The 16,090-nt window shown below is 37.7% G+C and overlaps 1 protein-coding gene across 1 annotated transcript in view; it reads left to right on the plus strand.

Annotated features, from left to right (window-relative positions):
- Positions 1-15,865, plus strand: part of TMF1 (TATA element modulatory factor 1) — a 59,164-nt gene extending 43,299 nt beyond the window's left edge. Inside the window, exons 16-17 of the mRNA XM_077128746.1 lie at positions 14,651-14,776; positions 15,637-15,865. Coding sequence (XP_076984861.1) covers positions 14,651-14,776; positions 15,637-15,780 — 270 coding nt within the window. The 3' untranslated portion in view covers positions 15,781-15,865. The remainder of the gene's footprint in view (positions 1-14,650; positions 14,777-15,636) is intronic.
- The last annotated feature ends 225 nt before the right edge of the window (positions 15,866-16,090 follow it).

The following is a 16,090-nucleotide window of genomic DNA, read 5'->3' on the forward strand; positions in this document are numbered from 1 at the left end:
CACCACCAGGGAGACTTTCACCCCTGGATGTCATGTCCCACGTAGTGGGGAGGACAATGATTTCACTTGCAGAGTTGGGCTTAGCGTGAGGCCACATCTGAGCAACAAAAGAGGTCCTCCAGAAGTAACTCTTAGGCATGCCTATAGATAGTCTAAGCTTCTTGCTACCTATATAACCTTCACATGAGTAAGCCTCAAGATCAAGGGCATGACCTATTGATTTGGGTGTCCTTAAAGTTTGACACAGTATCGGGGATTCCCTGATGGTAAGGTTTAATAGTTCCATAGTCTTTCTCCCATCCCTCAAGAGACTTTGCCAATGCTTTTTGATTATCTGCTTAATATACTCTAGAATGTATCCAGGCATTACAATAATCTATACAGGATTAAAGGCCCTTATTCTTATTCTGGGCTCCCTGTGTTTCAGTTGTTCAAGGTGAGCAATACTGATAGATTGAGTTAGATTATGTGCTATAGAAGATTTCAGTTCCAGACCAAATAAACAGTAATAATTACCACTCCAGTCTAATTGTTTCTGCTATAAGAGCTTACAGTCTAGGCCCCTGTTTCCTTATAAGCATATTCTAATGGAGATCATACAATAATTGTTCTTTTGCTTCTGCCTTATTTTGCCTCACCAAATGTCCCACAGGTTCATTCACGTCGTTGCATGCCTCACCACTTCATTCCTTTTTTGTAACAGCACAATATTTGATCATATGTATACACCGTCATTTGCCAGTCTACTTCTCAGTCAGTGCATCCTTCAGCCGCCTGCATTCATTAGACATCATGTACAACACCCAAAGTTCACAGTCCATCAACAGTTTCAATTTTAGATAATTTTGTTATACCCAAGACAAAGATAACCAATAAAACACCTCACTGAATAGGAAATCTCACCCTCCCCTTAACTCTTGTCCATCCCCCCATTATTTACTCTTGCTATTGCTGTAGTGCTGTGATGTTTTTCTGTTAAACGTAGCCCATACCATGCAATAGCAGTTTTCCCCCTGTACCCTGGACTTAAACACTCTTTGCATATGAATTCATTTGAATGCAACTTCATTAGCTAACTGTTCACCCATATCTAGCTTCTATGTATCGCTAAGTCCCCTATATTCTATATTATAAGCCTCTGATATTACCTTTGCCATGGTCATAAAAGTGGAGTCATACAGTATCTGTCCTTTTTTCTGGCTTATTTCACCCAGCAATATGTCCTCAAGGCTCATCCATCTTGTCATGTGCTTGAGGACATCAGTTCGTGTTACTGCTTCATAATATCCCATTATATGTATATACCACATTTTGTTAATCTACTCTTAGGTTGATGGGCATTTGCATTGTTTCCATCTTTCAAAGATTGTGAATAATGCTCTTACGAACATCAGTGTGAAAATATTTGTTGGTGTCATTGCTTTCAGCTCTTCTGGATGTATACCAAGTAGTGCTATTGCTGAGTCATAGGTCAACTGGATATTTAGTTTCCTAAGGAACTGCCAAACTGTCTTCCATAGCGACTGTACCATTATACATTTCCACCAGCAGTGCATAAGTGTCCCAATTTCTTCACATCTTTTCCAACATTTATAGTTTCCTGTTTAATAGCAGCCCTTCTTATAGGTGTGAGGTGGTATCTCATTGTCGTCTTGATCTGCATTTCTCTTATAGCTAATGAGAATGAGCATCTCTTCATGTGCTTCTGAGCCATCTGTATTTGCTCTTCAGAAAAATGCCTACATATCTCTTCAGTCCATTTTATAATTGGGTTGTTTGTTCTTTTGTTGTTGAGTTGTGTGATTGTTTTATGTATATAGGATATCAAACCTTTGTCGAATGTGTGATTTCCAAATATTTTCTCCCATTATGTTGGCTGCCTCTTCACCATTTTGACAAAGTCTTTGAGGGGCAGAAGCATTTGATTTTGAGGAGTTCTTATTTATCTATTTTTTTCTTTTGTTGCTTGTGCTTTGGGTTAAAGTTTAGGAAGCTACCTCCCATTACTAGGGAGGAAGAGGTTTCCCTACATTTTCTTCTAGAAGCTTTATGGTGCTAGGTCTTATATTTAGGTATTTGATCCACTTTGAGTTAACTTTTATATAGGGTGTCTTTCATTCGTTTATTTCTTTTTCCTGCCTGATTGCTCTAGCTAGAACTTCTAATACAATGTTGAATAATAGTGGTGACAGAGGGCATCCTTGTCTTATTCCTGATCTTAAGGGGAAAGCTTTCAGTCTCTCTCCATTGAGTACGGTGCTGGCTGTTGGTTTTTCATATATGTCCTTTATCATATTGACGAAGTAACCTTTGATTGCTATCTTTTTGGACTGTTTTTATCAGAAAAGAATGTGGAATTTTGTCAAATGCTTTTTCACCATCTGTTGAGATGATCATGTGATTTTTTTCTCCTTTTGATTTGTTAATGTGCTGTATTACATTAATTGATTTTCCTGTGTTGAACCATCCTTGCATTCCTGGTATAAACCATTTGGTCCTGGTGTAGAATTCTTCTAATGTGTTGTTGGATTTGATTTGCTAGTATTTTGTTGAGAATTTTTGCATCTGTGTTCAGCAGGAAGATTGGTCTGTAGTTTTCCATTCTTATAACATCTTTTTTTGTTTCATGGGCAGACACTTCTTATAGCATCTTTACCCAGTTTTGGTATTGAAATGATATTTGCTTCATAAAATGAGTTATATAGTGTTCCTTTTTTTTCCTCAGTTTTTTAGAAAAGTTTGAGCAGAATTGGTGTTAGTTCTTTTTGGAATATTTGATCAAATTCCCCTGTCAAGCCATCTGGCCCTGGACTTTTCTTAGTAGGAAGATTTTCTTTTAAATTTTTTAATTAAAAAAAAAATGTAACAACAAACAAATGCAAATATTTTTTTTTTATTGTATAGTATGACATGTATACAAAGCAAACAAATAAAAAAGCAATAGTTTTCAAAGCACTCTTCAACAAGTGGTTACAGGACATATTTTTCGTTCTAGCTGCTCCAGAATATAGGAGGCTGGAGGTCTTAAATACTTTTTTATCATCACAATTGACTTTTTTTCCTTCTTTTTCTTTGTGAACAATAACATATATACAAAAAAGCTATGAATTTCCAAGCACAGCACCACAGTTAGTTGTAGAACATATTTCAGACTTTGACATGGGTTACAATTTCACAATTTTTTAAAATTAATTTTAAAATACCAAAAAACACCAAACAAATACATTCTTAATGTTTGATCATTCTGTTCTGCATACATAAACAGTAATTCAAAATATCATCACATAGTTGCATATTCATCATCATGATCATTTCTTAGAACATTTGCATCAATTCAGAAAAAGAAATAAAAAGACAACAGAAAAAAATTCATACATACCATACCCCTTACCCCTCCCTTTCATTGATCACTAGCATTTCAATCTAAATTTATTTTAATATTTGTTCCCCCTATTATTTATTTTTATTCCATGTGTTTTACTCATCTGTTGATAAGGTAGATAAAAGGAGCATCAGACACAAGGTTTTCACAATCACACAGTCACATTGTGACAGCTATATCATTATACAATCATCTTCAAGAAACATAGCTATTGGAACACAGCTCTACATTTTCAGGCAGTTCCCTCCAGCCTCTCCATTAGGTCTTGACTAACAAGGTGATATCTATTTAATGCATAAAAATAGCCTCCAGGATAACCTCTGGACTCTGTTTGGGATCTCTTAGCCATTGACACTTTATTTTGTATCATTTCGCTCTTTTGCCTTTTGGTTGAAGAGGTTTTCTCAATCCCTTGATACTGAGTCTCAGCTCATTCTAGGATTTTTGTCCCACGTTGCCAGGAAGGTCCACACCCCTGGTAGTCATGTCCCACGTAGACAGGGGGAGGGCACTGAGCTTGCTTGTTGTGTTGGTTGGAGAGAGAGAGGCCACATATGAGCAACAAAAGAGGTTCTCTTGGGGGTGACTCTTAGGTCTAATTTTAAGTAGGCTTAGCCTATCCTTTGTGGGATTAAGTTTCATCTGAACAAACCCCAAGATTGGAGGCTTGGCCTGTTGCTTTCGCTGTCTCCACTGCCTGTGAGAATATCAAGAATTCTCTACTTGGGAGCTGAATTTTCCTCCTTTCTCACCATTCCCCCTAGGGTACTCTGCAAATACTTCCCTATTCACTGTTCAAATCGCTCTGGGGTTTATCTGGGCATCACTCTGGACAAACCTACAAAATCTCATGCCCTACGCAAGGCTATGGTGTTCGATTAAGCAGTTCACATGAGTTATATTAGGAAATACACTAGTCAGAGTATAAATTTTGTACCAAATATTTTTTGCATGTCTCACACATACGTTAAAGTTTTAAAATATTAATTACCATCTATTTTCAACACCCTGCATTATTGACATTCCTTTGTTCTTCCTCATGCAGAAACATTTTTAAATTTGCACATTTAGTCACTATCATATACTCTAGACATTCCTCGATTATACCATCTCAGTCTTCATTGTCTGTCTTTCCTTCTGATTTCATTTGTGCTCCCAGGCCTCCTCCCTCTATCATTCTCACATTCAGCTTCATTCAGTGTTCTAACATTATTGTATTACAGTTAGGTAGTATTCTGGTATCCATTTCTGAATTTTACAATCAGTCCTGTTGCACAGTCTGTATCCCTTCAGCTCCAGTTACCCAATATCTATCATATTTCTATCTCCTGATGATCTCTGTTACCGACTGAAATTCTCCAAGTTCATTCGCTAATGTCAGTTCATATCAGTGAGACCATACAGTATTTGTCCTTTTGTTTCTGGCTAATCTCACTTAGCATAATGTCCTTAAGGTCCATCCATGTTGTTACATGTTTCATGTCTTTATTCTGTCTTACAGCTGCATAATATTCCATCGTATGTATATACCACAACTTGCTTAGCCACTCGTCTTTTGATGGACATTTGGGCTGTTTCCATCTCTTGGCAATTGTAAATAATGCTGCTATAAACATCGGTGTGCAAATATCCATTTGTGATCTTGCCCTCATGTCCTCTAGCAATGGTATTTCTGGATCATATGACAATTCTATACTTAGCTTCCTGAGGAACTGCCACAATGTCTTCCACAGTGATTGTACCATTTAACATTCCCACCAACAGTGGATAAGTGTGCCTCTTTCTCCACATCCTCTCCAGCACTTGTCGTTTTCTGTTTTATTGATAATGGCCATTGTGGTGGTTGTGAGATGATATCTCATTGTGGTTTTGATTTGCATTTCCCTAATAGCCAGGGAAGTTGGGCATCTTTTCATGTTCCTTTTGGCCATTTGCATTTCCTCTTCTAAGAAATGTCTATTCATGTCTTTTGCACATTTTATGATTGAGTTGCCTGTCTTTTTGTTGTTGAGTTGAACAATCTCTTTATATATTCTGGATACTAGACCTTTATCTGATATATCATTTCCAAATATTGTCTCCTATTGTGTAGACTGTCTTTTTACTTTCTTGACGAAGATCTTTGATGCACAAAAGTGTTTAATTTTGAGGCGTTCCCACTTATTTCTTTCTTTCTTCAATGCTCGTGCTTTGGGTGTAAGGTCTAGGAAACTGCCTCCTATTATAAGATTGATATTTCCCTGTATTTTCTTCTGAAAGTTTTATAGTCTTAGATCTAATGTTTAGGCCTTTGATCCATTTTGAGTTAATTTTTGTACAGGGTGTGAGATATGGATCCTCTTTAATTCTTTTGCATGTGGATATCCAGTTCTCTAGAGACTGCCTAGAGACTGTTTATTGAAGAGACTGTTCTGTCCCATGTGAGTTGTCTTGACTGCCTTAACAAAGATCAGTTGTCCATAGATGAGAGGGTCTATATCTGAACACTCTGTTCGATTCCATTGGCCAGTATATCTATCTTTATGCCAGTACCATGCTGTTTTGACCATTGTAGCTTCATAATATGCCTTAAAGTCAGATAGCGTGGGACCTCCAACTTCATTTTTTCTTTCTCAGGATACTTTTAGCTATTCGGGGCACCCTGCCCTTCCAGATAAATTTGGTTATTAGTTTTTCAATATCTGAAAAGTAAGTTTTTGGTATTTTAATTGGTATTTCATTGAATCTGTAAATCAATTTAGGTATAATTGACATCTTAATTATATTTAATCTTCCAATCCATGAATACGGTATGCCCGTCCATTTATTTAGGTCTTCTGTGATTTCTTTTGACAATTTCTTGTAGTTTTCTTTGTTATAGGTCTTTTGTATCATTAGTTAAGTTTACTCCTAAATAATTTATTCTTTTGGTTGCAATTGTAAATGGAATTTTTTTCTTGATTTCCCCCTCAGATTGTTCATTACTAGTGTATAGAACCACTACAGATTTTTGAGTGTTGATCTTGTAACCTGCCAGTTTGCTGTACTCATTTATTAACTCTAGTAGTTTTGCTGTAGATTTTTTGGGGGTTTTTGACATACAGTATCATCATCTGCAAACAGAGTTTTATTTCTTCCTTTCCAATTTTCATGCCTTTTATTTCTTTTTCTTGTCTAATTGCTCTGGCTAGAACTTCCAACACAATGTTGAATAACGGTGATAGTGGACATCCTTGTCTTGTTCCTGATCTTAGGGGGAAAGTTTTCAGTTTTTCCCTGTTGAGGATGATGTTAGGTGTAGGTTTTTCATATATTTCCTTTATTATGTTGAGAAAGTTCCCTTCTATTCTTATCCTTTGAAGTGTTTTCAGCAAGAAAGGATGTTCAATTTTGTCAGATGCCTTTTCTGCATCAATTGAAATGATCATGTGGTTTTTCTGCTTTGATTTGTTGATATGGTGTATTACTTTAATTGGTTTACTTATGTTGAGCCATCCTTGCATACCTGGGATGAATCCTGCTTGGTCATAGTGTATAATTCTTTTAATGTGCTGCTGGATTCGATTTGCTAGAATTTTGTTGAGAATTTTTGCATCTATATTCATTAAAGAGATTGGTCTGTAGTTTTCTTTCCTTGTATTATCTTTGTTTGGCTTTGGTCTGAGGGTGATGTTGACTTCATAGAATGAGTTAGGTAGCTTTTCCTCCTCTTAAGAGTTTGAGCAGAATTGGTACTAATTCTTTCTTGAATGTTTGGTAGAATTCACATGTGAAACCATCTGGTCCTGGACTTTTCTTTTTGGGGAGCTATTTAATGACTGATTCAATTTCTATACTTGTGATTGGTTTGTTGAGGTCGTCTGTTTCTTCTAGAGTCAGTGTTGGTTGTTCATGCCTTTCTAGGAAGTTGTCCATTTCATCCTCATTGTCTAGTTTATTAGCATAAAGTTGTTCATAGTATCCACTCATTACATCCTTTATTTCTGTGGGGCCAGTGGTTATGTCTCCTCTTCCATTTCTGATTTAATTTATTTGCATCCTCTCTCCTTTTTGTCAACCTCAGTAAGGGTTCATCAATCTTATTGATTTTCTCATAGAGCCAGCTTCTGGTTTTGTTGATTTTCTTGATTGTTTTTATGTTCTCAGTTTCTTTTATTTCTGCTCTAATCTTCATTATTTCTTTCCTTTTGCTTGCTTTGGGGTTAATTTGCTGTTCTTTCTCTAGTTCTTCCAAGTGGACAGTTAATTCCTCAATTTTTGCTCTTTCTTCTTTTGTTTGATATAGGCATTTAGGGCAATAAATTTCCCTCTTAGCACTGCCTTTGCTGCATCCCATAAATCTTGATATGTTGTGTTTTCATTTTCATTTGTCTCAAGATATTTACTGATTTCTCTAGTAATTTCTCCCTTGACCCACTGGTTGTTTAAGAGTGTGTTTTTGTGCCTCCATATATTTGTGAATTTTCTGCCCCTCTGCCTATTATTGATTTCCAGTTTCATTCCTTTATGATCTGAGAAGGTGTTTTGTATGATTTCAATGTTTTTAAATTTATTGAGACTTGCTTTGTGATCCAGCATATGGTCTGTCCTTGAGAATGATCCAAGAGCACTTGAGAAAAAGGCTGTTGTGGGGTGTAATATTCTATAGATATCTGTTAAGTCCAGCTCAGTTATTGTATTATTCAAATTCTCTGTTTCTTTATTGATCCTCTGTCTAGATGTTCTGTCCATTGATGAGAGTGGGGAATTGAAGTCTCCAACTATTATGGTACATCTGTCTATTTCTCTTTCATTGTTTTCAGTGTTTGCCTCATGTGTTTTGGAGCATTCTGGCTTGGTGCATAAATATTTATGATTGTTATATCTTCTTGTTGAATTGTTCCTTTTATTTATATATAGTGTCCTTCTTTGTGTCTTTTAATTGTTTTACATTTGAAGTCTAACTTGTTGGCTCTTAGTATAGCTAGTGCTGCTCTTTTCTGATTTTTATTTGCATGGAATATCTTTTCCCAACCTTTTGCTTTCAACCAATGTTTATCCTTGGGTCTAAGATGTGTTTCCTGTAGAAAACATTTAGATGGGTCCTGTTTTTTAATCCCTTCTGCCATCTATGTCTTTTGATTGGGGAGTTTAATCCATTAATATTTAGTCTTATTATTGTAAGGGCAGTACTTTCTTCTACCCTTTTGTCTTTTGTATTTTTTATGTCATATCTAACTTCTTCTTTTTACCTTTACTCATAGTCTTCACTTCTATACTCTTCTCCACACCTCTCTCTCCTGTCTTTTCCTGTGTCTCTAGTGCTCCCTTTAGTATTTCTTGCAGAGCCAGTCTCTTGATCACAAAATCTTTCAGTGATTTTTTTTTTGTCTGAAAATGTTTTAATTTCCCCCTCATTTTTGAAGGGCAGTTTTGCTGGATATAGAATTCTTGGTTGGCAGGTTTTCTCTTTTAGTATCATAAATATATCATACCACTGTCTTCTCACATCCATGGCTTCTGCTGAGAAATCTATGCATAGTCTTATTGGGCTTCCCTTGTATGTGATTGATTGCTTTTCTCTTGCTGCTTTCAAGAGTCTCTCTTTCTCTTTGACATCTGACATTCTGATTAGTAAGTGTCTTGAAGTATGTCTGTTTAGATCTGTTCTGTTTGGAGTACTCTGCACTTCTTGGATCTGTAATTTTAAGTCTTTCATAAGAGTTGGAAAATTTTCAGTGATAATTTCCTTCATTAGTTTTTCTCCTCCTTTTCCCTTCTCTTCTTCTAGGACAGCCAGAACACATGTATTTGTGCGCTTCATGTTATCATTCAGTTCCCTGAGTCCCTGCTCATATTTTTCCATTCTTTTCCCTGTTTTCTTTTGCTTGTCAGATTTCAGATGTCCTGTCCTCAAGTTCACTAATCCTATATTCTGCCTTTTGAAATCTAACATTGTAGGTTTCCATTGTTTTTTTTTTCACCTCTCCTACTGTGCCTTTCATTCCTATATTTTCTGTGATTGTTTTTGCAGACTTCCAATTTCTTCTTTTTGTTCATCCCTTGCCTTCTTTATATCCTCCCTCAATTCATTGATTTGATTTTTTATGAGGTTTCCATATCTGTTCGAACATCCTGAAATTAATTGTTTCAACTCCTGTATCTCATTTGAATTGTTGGTTTGTTCTTTGACTGGCCATATCTTCAATTTTCCTAGTATGATTCATTATTTATTGCTGGTGTCTAGGCATTTAATTTCCTTAATTAGTTTATTCTGGAGATTGTTTTCACTGTTTTTTTCTCTCCCTAGGAATTTCTTGCTGGATGACTTTGTTGTGTATCTGTTCTTTGACATTCAGTTCAACTTATTCTAGTCCTCTAGCTTAAGTTTTGTTTAATGGATCAGAATTTTTCAGTTCTTATTTTTTTGTTTCTTGCCCTGCCTGTATGGTGCCTTTCTCCCACCCTTAGGAGGGTCTACTTAGGTATTATATTTGACCCCAGTGGGGTCACCTCTCAGGAGGAGTCATCTGCGTCAGTTTTCCCTGAGGGTCAGACCCAGTAGATTAAAAGGCTTTCTATGAAGTCTCTGTACTCTGCGTTTTTCCTATCCTGCTCAGTATGTGGCGCTTCTCTGCCTGCAGGTCCCACCAGCATAAGATGATGTGGTACCTTTAACTTCAGCAGACTCTCCCTTCTGGGGGCCTGGTGGAGACAGAGGAGAGGTTGTAGTCTGGCTTTAATTGCTTCCCTTTTCCAGACCCTGGGTCTGAATTCCTTGAGGCAGTGATTCCATCTGAGCTGGGCCCCACCCCTCTCCTGGGGAAGACACAGGCTCCAGAGAAGCTCTCAAACAAGCCTATTTTTGCCGATGTCTGGGGCAGTGGAGCCCGAGAAGCCTTGCAGCTGTAATCAAAGACTAATTAATCCATAGAAACACAGCCACAAAAGAGAAAAAGAAAAATCCTTTTCAGAACAGGACCTGGTTCCTCAGGTTTGCCAATCAAGAGCTTAAGTTGGTACATTGTTCTGTATATCTCCAGGACCTATGTGCCTCCTCCTTCCCTGCAGGGCCCAGACCTTTTCAGATCCAAAAAAAAACTTTGTTTTTTCTTTTTTCTTTTTCTGTCAGCCCTACCCCCTCTGTACTGGGGCAAAAACTAGCAACCTCTGCTTTTACTTGAGGTTTAGCTGATTGGGGGGCGGGGGCACTATTTTTAGTATTCAGAATTTGTTAATTCCACAATTGGAGTTTGGTTGTGCTCAGCACTTGTTGCTAGTAAAGTCCCTTTCCTTTCCTCTCTGGGAAGCAGACTGTGGGGGAGGGGCACCAGCCACCGCGGCTTGGGGAACTCATGGTTCTAAGGGGGCTCGCAGCCAGTCCAGCTGGTCCAGACTGGGGTATGTTGTGTGTCTGGTCACTGACGTGACCCCAACAGTTGTTTGGTACTGTTCCTGGCTGCTTACTAGCTGCTCTGGAGGACGAACTAAATCCCACACCTCGCTAAGCTGCCATCTTGTATCAGACCTGATCTTTTGATCTCTGTAGGAAGATTTTTGATGACTAATTGAATCTCTTTACTTGTGATTGGTTTGTTGAGCTCTTCTGTTTCTTCCTGAGACAGTGTAGCTTGTTTGATGTGTTTCCAGAATTTGTCCGTTTCATCTAAGTTGTGTAGTTTGTTGGTATATAGTTCTTCATAGTATCTCTTATGATTTATTTCTTTGGGGTCTTTCTCATTTCTGATTTTGTTTATTTGCTTCCTCATATTTTTTCTTTGTCAGTTATGCTAGTGGCCCATCGATTTTATTGATTTTCTTAAAGAACCAACTTTTGGCTTTATTGATTCTTTCTGTTGCTCTTTTGTTATCCCATTCATCATTCACTTAACTCTGCTTTAATCCCTGTTATTTTTCTTCTTCTGTGTGCTTTGGGGTTAGTTTGCTGTTCTTTCTCAAGTTCCTCCAGGTGAGCAGTTGAGTCCTCGATTTTTGCTCTTTCTTCTTTTCTTTTTTTTGCTTTTCCCTTTCTTGTTTTTTAATATAGGCATTTAGGGCAATAAATTTCCCTCTAAGCACAATCTCTGCTGCATCCCTTAAGTTCTGCTATGTTGTATTCTCATTTTCATTCGTCTCCAGATAGCTACTGATTTCTCTATTAATTTCTTCTTTGACCCACTGGTTGTTTAAGATTGTGTTATTTACTCTCCATATGTTTGTGAAAGTTCTCATTATTGGTGGTTACTGATATCCAGCTTCAAAGATAAAGTGTTTTGAATAATTTCAGTGTTTTTAAGTTTATAAAGACCTGTTTTGTGCCCCAGCGTATGATCTAGCCTGGAGAACGTTCCATGAGCACTAGAGAAGAATGTTTATCCTGGCGTTTTGGGGTGTAATGACCTATATATGTCTGTTAGGTCTAATTCGTTTATCAAGTTGTTTAACTTCTCTATTTTATTGTTGATCTTTTGTTGTTCTATCTATAGAGAAGAGTGGTGTATTCAAGTCACCTACTAATATTGTTGAAGCAGCTATTGCTCCCTTCAGTTTTGCCAGTGTCTGTCTCATGTACTTTGGAGCTTCTTGATTGGGAACATAAACATTTGATTGTTATTTCTTCTTGGTGAATTATCACTTTTATTAACATATAGTGTCCTTCTTTGCCTGTCATGATATCTTTACATTTAAAGTCTGTTTTGCCTGATATTAGTATAGCTACTCCTACTTTCTTTTGGTTACAACTTGTGTGGAACATCTTTTTCCATTCTCTCAATTCCAGTATCCTTGTTCTAAGATGAGTCTCTTGTAAGCAGCATATAGCTGTATTATATTTCTTAATCCATTCTGCCCATCTGTATCTTTTTTTTTTTTTTTGCATGAGCAGGCACTGGGAAATTAACCCAGGTCTCTGGCATGGCAAGCGAGAACTCTGCCACTGCACCACCACCACCCTAGTCTGTATCTTTGAATTCGTAAGTTTAGTCCATTAACATTCAAAGTTATTACTGAAAAGGCGTTTCTTCAATCCACCATCTTATTTTTTGAATTTTATTCATCAGATCTATATATTCTTTACCCTTTCACTCTTTTTATCCTTTAAGTTACCCTTACTGGTAATCTTTGATAATTCCATGCCATTTTCCAGACCTCCCTCTCCTGTCTTTTTTTTTTCAACTGGGAAAGCTCCCTTTAGTATTTATTGTGGGGTGGTCTCTTGTTCACATATTCTTTCAGAATTTATTTGTCTGAAATTTCAATCCCACCCTCAGTTTTGTAGGACAGTTTGGCTGGGTACAGAATTCTTGGCTGAAAGTCTTTCTCTTAAAGGATCTTAAAAATATCATACCACTGCCTTCTCGCCTCTATAGTGCCAACTGAGTAGTCTGAAATCAGTCTTCTGTGGTTACCCTGGTATGTAGTAGTTTGTTTTTCTCTTGTTGTTTTCAGAATTTTCTGCTTCTCTTTGACAGACTGACTAGTATGTGTCTTGGAGAAGGCTTATTTGGATTAATTCTATTGGGAGTTCTTTGAGCTTCTTTGACTTGCATATTTATGTCCTTTATAAGGGTTGGCAAGTTTTTCCCCATTGTATCCTCAACTAATTAATCTTCTTAGCCCTTTACTCTTCTCAGCTCCTCTTGGGACACTGATGATTCTTATATTTGTGTACTTTGTTTTGGCCATGATTTCCCTGAGATCCAATTAAAAATTTTCCATCTTTTTTGCTATTTGCTGTTTTGAGTGTTCAAAATCAGTTTTCCTGTCTTCTGGTTCACTTATTCTTTCTTCTGCCTCTTTAAATCTGTTGTGTGTTTCTAGTATGTTTTTTATTTAGTCTACAGTACCCTTAATCTCTAGGACATCTGTTTCTCTGTTTATTCTTTCATGTTCTTCTTTATGCTTTTCTAGATCTCATTTATGTCATTAGCCATCCTATTTATTTTATTTAGTAGAGTTACATGAACATCTTTGATTAATTGTTCCAACATTTGTGTCTCCTCTGGTATTTTAATTTGGTTGTTAGACTGGGCTATATCTGTCTGCATCATGATATGCTTAGCTATCTTCTGTCTTCGTGGCATGTAAACATCTTGATTTGTTTACTTTGGAAGTTGATTTCCTTCAGTAGTCTAAAGCCTTATATTGGCAGGATGGATGTGGAGCAAGATGCAGGGTATAGGGTGGGCACAACAATGAGATGATGTATTGCAGTGCATGTTGGAGCTGCTACACTGGTGCTTGTGAATATGGGCGCCCAGCAGCAGGGAGGATGTGGCTGTGCAGGTGCCACGGGTATGGGAGGCCGGGCCATGGTGTGCACTGATCTAGGGTATGGGACCCTTTGTGCACACGTGCAGAGCTCAGAGCAACAGGTTGGCATTGCACCTATGTGTGCTGGGGGCATATATGGCCCAGCTGTGCAGGTCAGTGCTTTCCCAGAGCTGGGGGGCATGTCTGGGGGCTGTGTGCCTGCATAGATCTGGGAGCACTGTAAACTTATGTACACATGGGCAAAAATCAGGCGGGGCGGAGTGGGATTGCACACTGTATGGGCTGGGGGTGGGTGTGTAGCCTAGATATGGAGGTAAGTGCCCACAGCCTTTATGCGCTGTTGACCGCCTGCAGGGGTTGGGGACTGGGAGGTAGGGCTCAGGAAGGGCAGGGCGAGACTGCACTCTTGCAGGAGAGGTGGGTGGGACTGTTGCAAGTGTGTGCATGCTTTGGGGTGGGGTTGTGGGGCAGGTGCACGTGCAGGTTGGCAGGGATGGGGGCATCTGGAGTGTGGGGAGGGGTAGGTGGGTGATGCCATTCAGGTGTGTGTGATGTGGGGTGGGTCATGGGGCTGCGCCAGTGAGGGTAGCATGTTCAAGGAACGCAACTTGGCTTACTTCCTGGTCACAGTCTCCTTGTTCATGCGTTCTTGAGGGTTCCAGGCTTCTGCATTAGACTGTACCAGCCAGATGTCTCCAGTTCTCTTCTTCTCAGTTCCTCAGCTTTTGTAACCTGGGCCACCCTGTGTGGTGCAGAAGATACTCCCAAGTCACTTACACCCAGGAATTGCCATCCCAGTCACCCTTCCGTCCCTTTTCTAACTGTTCCTTGGAGCAGATTGAACTCGAGCTATCCTATTCCACCATCTTTCTGGAACTTCCCTGCCACTGTTTCCTTTTTACTTAAGAAAGTGCTTGTTCATGGTTATGTATTGACAGATCTGTATCTTCAAAAATAACACTTTAAATATGTTTGTATTAGTAAAAGTTTTATATAAGATATCTTTTGATTTAGACTATTTTCTGTAATGTTTCTCAGTTAGAAATTGGCAATCTGGAAAAAACCCGATCAATAATGGCTGAAGAGCTAGTTAAATTAACAAATCAAAACGATGAACTTGAAGAGAAAGTAAAGGAGATACCCAAACTTCGAACTCAGCTTAGAGTAAGTATTCCTCACTTAAGAATGAGTCTAAGGGTGGGCCATGGTGGCTCAGCAGGCAAGAATGCTCGCCTGCCATGCCAGAGGACCCAGGTTCAAGTCCTGGTGCCTGCCCATGTAAAAAAATAAATAAATAAAAGAATGAGTCTAAGATGTTTAATCCAGGTACGTAAAATGATATATTTCTAGATTACATAAAATTTTTATGTATATGTTAATGACTTCTTTGACAATTAAAGAGTATTAATATTTGAGTAAAGAACTCTTAAGGATGAATCTTTTTAATTTTGTTTGTCGTATTACACATTCACAATATTTTTCACAACTTTGCTTAGGACCACTATAAGAAAAGGACTAGATTTTATTTGGCCAAGCCTCCCTTATTAGATTGTACTTTACATTATGTCAGTAGTATTTAATCCATTGATGTTATATGTAGCATCACAATTAGCATATTTGGATTTGTGGAGGCACTGTTAAACCTTAAGTGAGAATGTTTTGTTTTGACTTTCACTGTGGGCTAAATGTCAGGTAGAACTTAACCACCCTGAAGGAAATAGACAAATCGAATGAAGTGTGCTTAAATGAGTGGAAGAGAAGATTAAACCATATGTGGGGAGAATTATAAATATAGTGGAGAGCTATGGTCAGATTGATGACCATCTGGCTTCTTGACTTTTTAATTCCTTTACTCCAACGTAGTAAAGGAGTACTACTCCAACGTAGATTGTAGTATAAGCTAAATTTTTAAAAGAAGTGCATATATGCTTTAAGTTGTAATGTGTTTATTGTTGACTCTTTTATAATACAATATTAAAGATCTTCTGTATAGTGATTTTAAAAATTGGAAATATATTTTGTAGGATCTGGATCAAAGATACAACACTATTCTTCAGATGTATGGAGAAAAAGCAGAAGAGGCAGAAGAACTTCGATTAGATCTTGAAGATGTAAAAAATATGTATAAGACTCAAATAGATGAACTTTTAAGACAGAGGCTCAGTTAACTTCTGAAAATGGCATTCCCATCAAACTGAATGTAAACATTGAATGACCGCAGATTACCAATAAATTCTTTCACAGATTTAGAAAGTGGAATTTACTGTAGAGTTCAGAAATTGAAAAACAGTGATTCACAATGTGCAGTACTATTTACAGTTACATTATTTTGTGCAATACTTGAACTTTATTTTTTTCCAAGATGCAGTTGTCTTCCTGATCTTAATCTCAAATCAATATAAATTATTATAATATATTTTCCCTTTTGCAGGAAAAAGGATATAGGTTTTCAGTTAGGAAAAAAAGCCTATAGGTGAT

The sequence above is a fragment of the Tamandua tetradactyla genome, chromosome 15 (genome assembly GCF_023851605.1).
Source record: "Tamandua tetradactyla isolate mTamTet1 chromosome 15, mTamTet1.pri, whole genome shotgun sequence".
NCBI lineage: Eukaryota > Metazoa > Chordata > Mammalia > Pilosa > Myrmecophagidae > Tamandua > Tamandua tetradactyla.